General features: G+C 37.4%; 1 protein-coding gene across 1 annotated transcript; it reads left to right on the plus strand.

Moving 5' to 3' along the window:
- The first annotated feature begins 11,264 nt into the window (after positions 1 to 11,264).
- On the plus strand, positions 11,265 to 11,753 carry LOC107960468 (uncharacterized). The gene has a single exon (XM_016896814.1). It carries the CDS (start codon positions 11,265 to 11,267, stop codon positions 11,751 to 11,753), a length of 489 nt encoding a protein of 162 aa, XP_016752303.1.
- The last annotated feature ends 1,665 nt before the right edge of the window (positions 11,754 to 13,418 follow it).

The raw sequence follows: 13,418 nt of genomic DNA on the forward strand, positions 1-13,418 counted from the left end.
GGCTGACATTTTGACAAAGCCTCTTGGCACAATCAGGTTTGAATTCTTACGAGATTCGATTGGTGTTTGTTGCCTACAGTCCAAGGAGGAGTGTTGAGCATGGACTGCAATGCAACAGAAGGCCATGATGCAGACCAGCATTCAAGCAGGACCAGAAGTAGATTAATTATTTTGTTTACTTTTTATTCATTTTGTAATGCCATCCAAGCTAAATGTAACTAGACTTTTAGAGTTGTTAAGATTTGAATTGATGGATGTAATGGCTAAAAATTGTTCAGTTTTCTTTTGTATTACTTTAGTTGGCAACTTGCCAAAATAGGTGGGAGCAGTTACAAGTTTAGGTAACTGACATTCTAATTTTGTAACTCTTATATTTTCAAATGAATGAAAAGTAAAAGCATTCCATTCAGTTACATTTTTGCTTTTGAGTTTTCTGTTCTGTTTTCTTTTCTGCTTGCTGTTCGAGAGCTTATGCTCTTAGTGTTTCATTGTTTGGTTGCTGCTGTCTTTGTTTCAACACTAAGCAAGCCCTTTGATGTCTCTTACACCTTTCTCCCAAATACGGCCTACTTTGAATTTCTCCCTGTGAATAAAGATGGTGGAGGAAAGGCTCAAGAAACTAGGACAATTGACAAACCGATCGATCTTGTGAATGTGAAGCTTGATCAATATTACGAAGTTGTTTTCACAACTTTGACAGGTAAGGTTTCTTCAACTCGGCATCAAAGCTACAAGTTGTATGCACCTAAATGTGTTGTAATCCTCCTTTTCAGGTCTATACCGGTACAGAATCGGAGATGTTCTCAAGGTGACCGGATTCTATAATAAATCTCCACAGTTTCAATTTGTTGAACGATAAAATGTGGTGTTGAGTATTGATTTGGACAAAACAACTGAAGAAGACCTTTCGAAAGCAATCATGAAAGCAAAACTTGTCCTTGAACCACTCGGCATCATGTTAACCACATATAGTAGCTATGCTGACACTTCGTTGATGCCAGTCGATATGTATTATTTTGGGAGCTGAAGATGAAAGGCAGGAATGATTTACCAAAACTTGATGCCGAGTTAATGGAACAATGCTGCTGTATAGTGGAAGAATCCTTTGATTTTACATATAAATCACTTAGGAAAGGTGATTTCAGGTTTAGAACTAAGGGTGGTTAAACACGGAACCTTTGATCAACTCATGGATTTCTATGTATCAAAGGGAGCTTCCATTACCCAATACAAGCCACCTAGTTGCCTTAAATCTAAAGAAGCTGCAAAGATGTTAAATTCAGGGATGGTGGGGAAGTTTTTCAGCTCCAAAACTATGTTTTAAGCTGCACTGTTTTAGGATTAATCAAGCATTGTGGAGGTAATCCTACAAGGTGAAAATATTGCAGATATTGACTTTGCTACTGAATTGGTTGTTTTTGTTTCATTGACAGCAACTTGTGGATTAAATATTATTCTTATTTGAATTAACTAATGGAATGCAATTTAAATTATATTAATTAATAGATGCATATATTTCAGTTACAACATCCACTTCAAATGCATCACTTAAGCAATTATTAAACACAATTATATAGTGAAGACATACCACAATAATATAATCCTACAAAAACGAAAACATTTCTTTGATAGTAGTTCAGCTGAAATTCTTTTATTCTATAGTAGCATTACAGTCCCAGGTTCTTTTGGATGGACACTGAAATTGTCTCTTGGGAGATTAAAAATAATAATGGATATAAGATTAGTTATTGTGACGTTGAGATTGAATGTTATAAGGTTGAGATTAAAATCAATGTTCAGATATATGTTTGAAATCAAATAACTTTAACGGTGATGTGAGAATAAACAATGATCATTAAGGACATTAAATTATATATGCTACATAAATACTTAAAAATATATTTCATATTAAATAATAAATATGTATTCAATTTTATTTATGTTAAATAATAATTTTATTAATAATAATTAAATTTTCATTAATTAAATTTGAATTTATTTTTTATTAATGTTTATATTTATAATTAATTCATATAAATTTTGTAATAATAAAAAAATAAATTTATTAAATTGTCTTAAACTTAGGGTTATAATTTATATACTAACAATAAAAAAACTGTTGCTCAATTATAGATTTAACCTTCAATACACATATTGTTAAATTGGTGTTTTTTTTTCAATATATTAGCACACGTAAGCTGAATGTGACCATATACCTATCATTCATATCATTGAATATCTTTATTAATTTATTTCCTTGGGCCTTCTAGTTCGGGTAGTTTGACTTACCAAGCATGGGTAGCCTAAAGATCCAATTGTCTTCCTTGGCTTAGCAGTTCAATAATAAAATCTTTACCCAATTCGTCTGTTGTCTCGCTTTGATGCCCATTGAAAGCGTTGAATTGCTATGTAAGATGTTAAGGTGAGTTGCAACTTAGTGTAACCTTGTTCACGCTATTTGGATCCAAATCCTGGACTTTGCTTGGAAAATAATTCATTATAATTTCATAGTACAAGAGTTGATTTAAGCTCAACCTCATTCACTAATTACAATCTCAGTCCCAAACAATTATAATCATTAAACTTTCTCTACTAAAACTTTCCCTAATGAAAGCTTTGTACAAACTACTAAGACAATTTGATTACACTCAAATTGCACCCACTAATGTTCCTTACAACAAACAAATTCAAAATGGTAAAATGTGTCTTCAATGTATAGGCACCATAATATTTGTGAATAGAACTAGTGTGATTAAAAAATGTCTCTAAAATTTTACTTTAACCAAACCACATATTATATATGGATTATGATTGTTAATACAAGGAGAAAGTTAAGGAGGAGAAGGTGATAGAGAGGAGTTCAGTTTACCTGTGACAGGCGAAGAATGTTGGAAAAAATCGATTTAGAAAACAATGTTTTTAGGCACAACAGAAGTTTTTTAAATCAAGTCATTGCAATATTTATAGCAATAAATAATAATTGAAATTATACTTGAGCTTTGTACAAGGCGGATAAGTCGATCCTGACTTTCGACCAAATGACCTTTCTCACAATTCATGAACCACGAACTACTTTGAATGTGGGCTAAATTAATTGTATAGAATGAAAACTTTATTAACTTCAGTAGAAAAGTTAATTCGCTCTATAACTAGAATTATGTGTTTTTTTCTAGAAAATAGAATTAGGGCTTAAATAATTTGTACTTAAGTTTTAGCTTTTCGTCTATTAATTATAATATTATTTAGTCATGAAGTCATTCTATTATATATCATTATGAAAGCTACTCATTAAATGCTCGTCCAATGACCTTGTCATAAGTGTTGCTATAACATCCCAAAAATCGACCTAGAAGAAATTCCATTTTGAAACCAAAAGAGGTCATCCCTCGATTTGAGTTTAGACTTTGGAAATTCTTGACAAGTAAATTGGTTTGGTTCAGTGGTCAAGTGTTCTAGGTATGTGTGTGAGGTTTCAGGTTCAAATCTCGTTTTTGGAAATTTTTTCATTTTGCTTAAATCCTTACCCTTGAACATTTGGCTTATAAGTTAAATTCAGTCAGTTGATGTCAACAATGAGCCCAGTGGTTCAATGGTTAAGCTTTTGTATAATCCTTGGTCTTGTATTCAAATCTTGATGGAAACAATACAGAATGTTTTATTTTTGAATTTCATTAAAAGGTAGTTAGTTTTGGTTGGTTATCTAAAACCTTGCAGAAACTTCCGGCACTATTATTTTCTTTTTTGTTCTTTTCTCTTCTGCGAGAATTTCTACCATTTAGTTTGCATTCTTTAGTTTCTGCATTTTGGTTCCTTATTTTCAAGTGATCGTTCTTTTTGTTATGTTACGTTACACCGATTCTGTACGGAGTCTGACTTCTCATTCTAGTTAATTTGTTGGCTGAGACAAGAATTCATCCTTGTTGGTCCTACATCGATTTCGAATTAGATGGGTGCCGAAACCCCTCTTTTTTTATGTTTTCAGTCATCAGAAAATGGGATTGTCGACGCCACACAGGTAAGGACATGGGCATATGCCTAGACCGTGTAAGCCACACGAGCAAGGACATGGGCTTGTGTCCAGCCCGTATAACTCATTGTTTACGCTTTAGAACCACACGGCCAGGGACATGGGCGTGTGCCCAGGCCATGTGAGTCACACGGGCAAGGACATAGGCATGTGTCTAGGCCGTGTAACTCAATGTTTACGTTTTAGAACCACACAGCCAGGGATATGGGTGTGTGCCCAGGCAGTGCGAGCTTCACGGGGAAGGACATGGGCGTGTGCCAAGGCAGTGTGAGCCAGACGAGCAAGGACATGGGCATGTGTCCAGGCTGTATGGCATATGAATAGGACCTGAATCTTATTTTTTGAGGCCATGAGTGTTACCCAACACGAGCATTAACCTCCAAAATGTATTTATGATCTGAATTTGATCGTAAGATAACTATCTAATGCTTTAAGACTGATATATGGATGATATATGCAATATTTGAACCTGTCAGACTGATGATGAACAACTTGTGATGTAACGCCCTGACTTTCTTATTTCTATTTTTGTAAGTACTTAATACATATGTGTATTTGCTTCAGTAGTTAAGTATTTTAGGTGTGTGTGGGAGGTCCCAAGTTCAAGCCCCACCTTTATCAAATTGTGGTTATTTTTGGATCTAAGCCTTATCTTTGTTCAGAGGGCTTATATTAAATTGTCTATAATTTTATATTAGAATGAGCTTGCTGGTTCAAGTGGTAAGGGTGTTAGTGTGTTTGAGGTCTTGTGTTTGAATCCCTACATTAGCGTGGGTATTTATTTTTGCTTGGTTACCAGACAGAGTTTTGGTAAAATTGAAATGCTGAAGTGGTTGACATTTAGGTGTTAGTGGGAAGTTAGGGGATATCAAAATTGAATTTTATTTTTGTTATTTTTTCTCCCAAATTCCTTCTGCCTTTGACGTTATTCATTTTCCAAAAAACCAAAATCCCTATTTTTGTTCTTATCATTTTCTTTTCTCGCTGTCGAATTAAACTTTTCCTTCGTTCTTCCTTCTATTGTTAATCCTGGCTTTTGGGGTGTTTCGAATCCTTGCTTTTTCTTTGTGTAATCGGTAAGTGGGCTTCCGTTTGTATTTTTCTTATCGTTATTTTCTGAAGGTTGAAACGTTGCTATATTTTTTTTAGTGTAGGAAAAGTCGAAAAACTGTGATTTTCGTTTCATTTGTTGATCGGGGTTAACGATGTTTTTCATAGTCGGTAAGTCGAATTTTTTGTTAGATTGTTGTTGACAATTTAGCAAATGGGTTTGGTATGCTGTTTTTAGGTTTTGGAAGGCTCGAGAGTGTTTTTTCATCAAATTGATACCAGGTGTGTACCTAAAATGCAGAAATTGAGGTTTTTACAAAAGCCAAAAACGGCCACTATCGACTCCACACGGGCGTATGGCCGGTCTTGTGGATGGCCGTATGCGAGACACGGCTGTAACGCCTCAAATAATTTAATTATGCTTGTGTGAATATCTGACACAAGTGTGTATCTACTTCAGTGGTTAAGTGTTCTGGGTGTGTGTGAGAGGTCCCAAGTTCAAGCCCTATCTTTAGCAAATTTTGGTTATTTTTGGAATTAAACCTTATCCTTGTTAAATGGGCTTATATTTAATTACTTTTAATTTCATATCAGAATGAGGCTGCTGGCTCGAATAGTAAGGGTGTTGGTGTTGGAGGTCCTGTGTTCGAATTCCTGCGTTAGCGAGAGTCTTATATTTTTGCTCTGTTATCTGATAGAGTTCTGGTTGAGCTAAAATTCTGAGGGAGTTATCAGTAGTGGGGTAGTGGAGAGAATTAAGGGATTTTAGAATATTTGTTAGTTTTTGTTTTTCTCTCCCTTTTAAAAAAATTAACGCTGTTTTCTTTATGCCTCTTCTTCTTCTCTTTTCTTTTTCCCTTCCAACATTGTGATTCTTTCTTTCTGCTGTGGTAACTTTGTGGTTTGATATTTTGTTATTATCGTGCGTTTTGGTAAGTGAGGTTTCGTTAACTGTAAGTTTTGGTTTTGTTAAAGTTTGTTCGAATAGTGGAATTTCTTCTTAAGAGGGGTTCGAAAGAATAGTATTTTGATAAGAACGTTTTGTGCAGGAATTGATGGGGAACCTTTTGTTAGTGCTTTGACGGTTTAGAACATGTTAGCGGTGGTTATCGTTGGCGGTAAGTTAGTTTCGTGTCGATTTCTGGTTATCAAATTTGTTAGTAAATCTGCTAAATCTTTGTTGGGTACTTTGTTTTTAGGCTTTTGAAAGCTCGAGATTATTTTTTCATTGAAACGATACCAGGTGTGTACCCAAAACGTAAAAAATGAAGCTTCAGCAAAAGCCAAAAAACAAAACTATCAACGCCACACGGGCGTGTGGTCACCCGTGTGGTAGGCCATGTGCAAGAACATGGCCGTATGCGAGAACATGGCCGTGTGGTCGACGACAGCATGGCCGTGCGTAGCACACAGCCGTGTGGTGGCTTGGGTGTGGCCGTGTGTGTAACACCCCTCACCCGTATCCGACACCGGGATAGGGTTCGAGGCGTTACCGGGACTTTATATTTGTATCACACCATTTGAGATCACAAATATTTTTTTGCTCAAATTTAAAACCTTTCAACCATGAATATCTCGTCCCTTACATAGGCCTTCGATGCCTATAACATACTTAGAGGTAGTGCGGGACTAATTCATGCACATCCGATAAACCTTGGGCTCCTTAGAAAATTTTTCTTATCTTAAAGTGTCACATGCCCGTGTGACTTGGGACACGCCCATGCCCTTCGGTCGTGGGCAACACTAACTTATCAACACTGCCATAACACTCGCCCGTGCTGCCTGCCCGTGGACAACATTGTCTTTTAGACACGGCAAGTACACACGCCCGTGCGGCCTACCCTGTGCACTATTGATTTAGAATTTTAAGTGCAAGGGACACACGGCCATAGCCCACACCCATAGGAAGGAATCGTGTGTCACACACACCCTAGACACACGCCCGTGTGTCTAACCATGTGGACCCTAATAGGCTATTTTCCAAGCCTTTGGTCACCCTTTCAACCATCTATACTTAATGGTTATCAATTTTTAAAATAAAACATGACTACGCATTTGTAAATCTTTGATAAATCTTATTGCATGGAAACCTCATATCATTGGTTTCATACATGAAAGGTTATTTCCCATTTAGTGTTTATGGGTTTCCATGTCACTTTAATTTGTCCGAAATTGGCTCGTTCATGCGACTCATTGCCAATTGGTAACAACCCATCACGTGTAAATAAAATCATGCCTAGATTCATAGGTCATAGCCTACTTCAATTAAGCCAATTTCTATGGCCATATACAAAGAAATAAACATATTTTTACATTCCTTTATTTGGCAAAGCAAATGACACATATAACAAAATACTCAAAACCCTATACATGCCATTGAACAAAATAGAAATGTCTATATACCAAAGCTAGGCTTGTTGATAGTGTGCCGACTTTCTTATCGTCTTCCAATCTTTACGAGTCCTTGAGCTCTGAAAAATAGGGAAAAGTAAGGGGGTAAGCATTTACATGCTTAGTAAGCTCGAATAATAGGAAAGTAGACTTACCAAATATTTAACATGCATCCATAATAGATAAGGAAACCAACAATTATGAAATGGTTCCCATTACATGCACTCAATCAATAAGTTAGTAACATAATCAAGCATCATATAATTTAACTAGATGAGCTCATCATTCAACATCTCATTTACACAAACATCTCATGCTAATTTTGTTGAGTTTCTAGGAAATCTCGATGGAATATCCATTAACCTTCAATTCATACGAATGATCATTCCATATATGTACTCCCGTGAACCTCACATCTTATGGCGAGATTACCAGTCCAGGCTAAATCCCCCATTTTATGAACTCATAAGGTGATGTTGGGATTACCAGTCCAAGCTAAATCTCTTATTACGACAAACACTCTTAATGATCTCGGATCTGAATTACCAGTCCAGACTAAATTTAGACCCTAATCGGATTACCCGTCTGGGCTAAATCCATAATGCGCACATATTCTTCGGGAGGCTTGATCATTCAAAGGAACACCCGTCTAGGCTAGATCCTTATTGTAATTGAGATCAACGGATTACTCGTTCGGGCTAAATCCTTACTGCAACATATGTAGGATCTCAAATCACCTGTAATTTCGGGTTACCCATCTAATTCCCTTTTTCAACCTCAAATGAGACTTTTAACCACAATTCTTTATTAAGAATGTATTTCATGAATATTCATACTATTAAGATGTGCAGTTATCATACATTCATAAATCATACAATTATGCATACTACAAGTTTACTTGTGTTATCTGAACTTACCTGGTATTTGTTTCGGAGCTGTGTTTCAGTTATTCCGAAACCTTGCGTTTACCTCGATTGACCTCTGAAATTTGTTCCTCGGGGTCTATAACAACAAAATTATATCACTAATACCCCACATTATACATTAAAATTCTAATTCTCACCCCTGGTCTAAATGACCATTTTGCCCCTAACCTTTGATATTTTTACGATTTAGTCCCTAGGCTCGTATAATGAAACACATGCACTTTTTATCTTAACCAAGCCTAGCCAAACACTTTTCTCTATTATGGAAACCCACATTTCCCATTATTTTCTCATTTCTACTACACAATTTATAACTTTTGCAAAATGGTCCCTACAAGGGGTTTTCATGAAAATCACCTAGGAAAAGATGTTTAACACATATTCATCTTTCATATTCCTCCATAATCCATCAAAATACAAATATCTTATGCATGGGTAAATTTTTAAAACCCTAGCATGAAATATGGGTAGAAATAAAGAGAACAAGCTACCGGGATTCCAAAAATACAAACATTAAAAACGGGGCTTGAGAGCACTTACTATTGAGCTAGAAATGTTTGCAAACCCTAGCTATGGTGACAAGAGAATTTTCGCAGCTATGGGGAAGAAGATGGCTAATTTTGGCTTGATTTTTCCCATTTTATTTCATTAAAAAGCCAAATGACCAAAATGCCCTCATGCCCTTTCTTTAAAATTTCATCCATGCAAGCTCATTTTTGTCCAAAAATTTAAAAATTGGGAAAATTACTCTCCAAGACCTTCTAATTCATAACTCAAAGCAATTTCATACAAATTGCTTCTAGAATTCAAGTTTTCTAATTTATTCAATTTAGTCTCTAATTTCCAATTGAACACCTTACTCAAAGAATTTCTTCATGAAACTTTAACACATGCATATACTCATATTCTAGGCCTCATAATAATCATAAAATAAATATTTTGATGTCAAATTTGTGGTACCGAAACCACTATTCCGACTAGGCCCTATTTCAGGATGTTACAGTGTGGGCCATACAGGCTAGGCTAAGTTGGGCGTGTGGCCCATACAGGCATGTCACAAGGGCATGTGGATTGTTGGGCCAGGCTGTGTGGGCCACATAGGCAAGGCCAATATTGGCATGTGGGCTACACAGGCAATCCACACGGGCATGTGGGCCCAAAATTTTGAAATCTCTTTTAGGGTCACACGGGTCGTGCCAATCGACTGTGAGTCTATTGTAGGGTCGGTAAAGGCTAACAAAATCCTAAAACTATGTGACTTGTTAGTCTGAAACACTGTTCTGAATATGATTATGCATGTCTGATTACCATGTTTATTGCATATTTGATATATGTATATATAAAAGCATATAGACCATGTTTAATCTGGTATTTTTGTATGTGTTCTGTATCTGTTTGGGGTGGGTTTTGTATTTGAGGAGGAAGTATTCTATCCAGCGTTAATCGCCTATATTTTGGCAGCATGGCTACATATTATCTGATATGTGTCTTAGTGGCACGACGTGGTGTATAGGGATGGGTGGGTGTTTTTAACCCCACATGGTGTGATGGGGTGGTCGGAGATGGTGTGTAGAGGATAGGGGTAGGACTTTTGCATGTCTGCTTCTGAATCCGATATCTAAATCTATATCTGTTCTGACTGTGTATGTGATTCTGATGATTGTATGCTTAATTCTGCTGGGTTACACACTGAGTTTACGTAAACTCACATTTTTTTGTCTGTTTTTGTTCATGTAATCCACAGCCTTAGGCGGATCGGTGCAGCAAAGACTCAGCAGTGACCATTCTTCCACAAACTATCTTAAGTTGTTAGTTTGTGGTTTTTATTTATGATTTTAGTTTTATTCTGAGAGTTTGTAATTTTTGGAACTCTCTAGACTATAATTTTAACTGGTCGTTTGGTTTTATTTGATAATTTACATGCTTCCGAAAATGTTTTTCTTTAAAAAAAACGGTTTTGACTCTTTTGAAGGTTCTTTAAAAGAATATGACAACATATTTAATACTTAACAATTTGGTTAAGCTTCCGCTATAAATAAGTTTTAGCATGTAAAACAATTAAGTAACATTTTTCGATTATGGTTATAAAAGAATTTGAAATAAAAGACAGAGGTGATTTAATGTTTCAACTTCGTTTTTCAAACCCATTTCTTGTGACATCTCCAGATTCGGGCATAACGTCTAGGCCAAGTTTAGGGTGTTACATTTAGTGGTATTAGAGCCAGGTTACAAAATTTGGCTATAAATTTTGGGTTCCAAAATTTTGTTTTAAAAAGTATTAAATTCAAAATGATTTGAATGATTAAGAAAGTATGTGGTACACTGAGTCTTCGGTGTCGATCCTATAAGTACTTCTTAAACTGAATTAGAACTATTCTAAAATACTGTAGATAGTACTTTTTGAAACTGTACTAGTTAGAGACTGAAACTTCTGAAAACACTTCTAAACTTCTAATAATTTATGCATAAAATATCTGTTAATAAACACTGAAACTGATGCATAAAGCTTGTAATGTAGATAAACTCGAATTAGACAATGAGCACTCGTGAACTTGCGGACGTGATACTCCTAGCCGTAGAAAGGTCGAAAGGGGGCTCGAGCCGAGTCTTCTTCTATGGGCGATGTGCCTAACTTGGATATGAGTGAGACGCCGGTTTCACCTGCTACTGAGATTGGGTCTCAAAGCCATTCGACTAGGGATGACGCACTGTCTCAGGCCATGCTGAGGATTTTGGAGAGGGTCACTATACCCCATTCTACTTCTGGGGGCTGTGGGTTGGTAACTGAACGACTCCGATCTAATGGTGCTGAGCTGTTTAGGGGTGTCAGTAAAGTCGCCCTTAATGTGGCCGAGTATTGATTAGAGCCTATGGAGAGGACTATGAATGATTTGGACTGCACTCCTGAGCAGAAACTGAAGGGTGCAATCTCTCTTCTTCGCGATGAGGCTTATCAGTGGTGGATGACGGTTGAGGAGGGTACTCAGCCTAATCGATTGAGTTATGATTTCTTCAAGACTACTTTTCTGAGTAAATATGTAGGCGAGAGCTATATTGATGCTCGTAGACATGAGTTCATGAATCTTACACAAAGGGATAGATCTGGGGCCGAGTATAAGGCTAAATTTATGAGATTGAGCCGCTACACTCAAGGCATGGTAGTGTCCGAGTACGAGAGATGCATTCGGTTTGAGGATGGGTTAAGAGATAATCTAAGGGTACTGATTGCTCCACAAAAGAAGCGAGAGTTTACTGTTCTGGTAGAGAAGGCGAAGATCGCCGATAATGTTAAGTGCTCTCAGTACCAGAATAGGGACAGAGAGAGGCAAGAGCAAGAGGGATTCGAAGGAGCCTTCTAGTTCGATTTCGGAGCCTTAGAAAAAGGCTCGATCTGATGGGCTAGTTAGAATAGGGGTGCCTGTTTCTCCTACTGGGATACAGCCATGCAGTGACTATGGTAGGCACCATCCGGACGAGTGTTGGAAAATGATTGGGGCATGTTTGAATCGTGGATCTTTAGAGCACCGTATTCGATAGTGTCTACAGAGAGCTGATCAGATGCAAGCTTTGGGATTGGGTTCTGTGCGGTCTCAGAGGGCAGTTTAGCAGCCACCTAGAGGCCGTGGAGCGGCTAGGGGTGGTAATGATTTGGGTCGTAGTTAGAGAGCACCGGGCAGATGTGCTAATCAGACAAAGGCAAGGCAGCCTACACTTGTTTATGCTACTCAGGCCTGAGAGGACAGAGATGCTCCAAATGTTATCCTAGTACGTTTTTAATTTTTGAGGTGCCTTATACTGCTCTGATAGACATATGTTCTACACACTCCTATGTAGCTAACACTATATCTGAAAACTTGAGGGTTTCTGTCGAGAGCACTTCTAGTGAGGTTACCATACTGAGTCTGTTGGGACAGTCTGTTCGGGTTAGTAAACTCTATAGGGATGTTTTGTTAGAGGTACAAGGGACTTTTTTTTGGCAAGTTTGACGGACCTTTCGTTTCGGGAATTCGACTTGATTCTGGGTATGGACTGGTTGGTTAAGCACTGAGTCAATTTGGACTGCGCGACTAAGAGGGTCATACTGAGGACTGAAGATGATAAGGAAATAGTTGTGATCAGCGAGCGTGGAGACTATTTGTCTACTCTTGTGGCTGAAAAATTAGTTTGGAAAGAGTGTAAGGTGTACTTGGCCTACGTTAATGTTTCTGTTTCTGGGGACTCTTCTATCAAGGATATTAAAACCGTGAGAGATTTTTTAGATGTCTTTCCTGAGGAGTTACCGGGTTTACCTCTGAATCAAGAGGTCCAGTTTGGAATTAAGCTTCTTCCAGGTACAGCTTCAATGTCCATCACTTTCTACCGTATGGCACCGAAAGAGCTTACAGAGCTTAATGCTCAACTTCAAGAACTTCTGGAGTGCGGTTTCATCTGTCCTAGTATGTCTCTGTGGGGAGCACTGGTTTTATTTGTTAAGAAGAAGGATGGGACCATGAGAATGTTCATCGACTATCGACAGCTGAATAAGTTAATTGAGTAGAATAAGTATCCTCTTCCAAGGATTGACGACTTGTTTGATCAGTTTAGAGGGGCTTCGGTGTTCTTTAAGATTGATCTTCGATCTGGGTATCATCAGTTGAGGGTTAAGGAAGCTAATGTTCATAAGACTGCATTTAGGACTCTATGGGCATTAGAGTTCCTAGTAATGGCTTTTGGTCTGACGAATGCTCCAACTGCATTTATGGATCTGATGAACAGTGTATTTTAGCCTTATCTAGATCAATTCATTATGGTCTTCATCGACGATATTCTGGTATACTTTAAAACTGAGGATGAGTATTATCAGCATCTTAAAGTAGTGCTTTAGATACTTCGAGAAAAGCAGCTCTACGCTAAGTTGAGCAAATGTGAATTCTGGTTGCATGAGGTAACTTTTCTAGGGCATGTGGTTTCTGCAGAGGGGATTCGTGTTGATCCTCGAAAGATTGAGGTTGTGCTTGATTGAAAACAGCCTAAGGATGTGTCTG

Source organism: Gossypium hirsutum, chromosome A11, assembly GCF_007990345.1.
Source record: "Gossypium hirsutum isolate 1008001.06 chromosome A11, Gossypium_hirsutum_v2.1, whole genome shotgun sequence".
Lineage (NCBI taxonomy): Eukaryota > Viridiplantae > Streptophyta > Magnoliopsida > Malvales > Malvaceae > Gossypium > Gossypium hirsutum.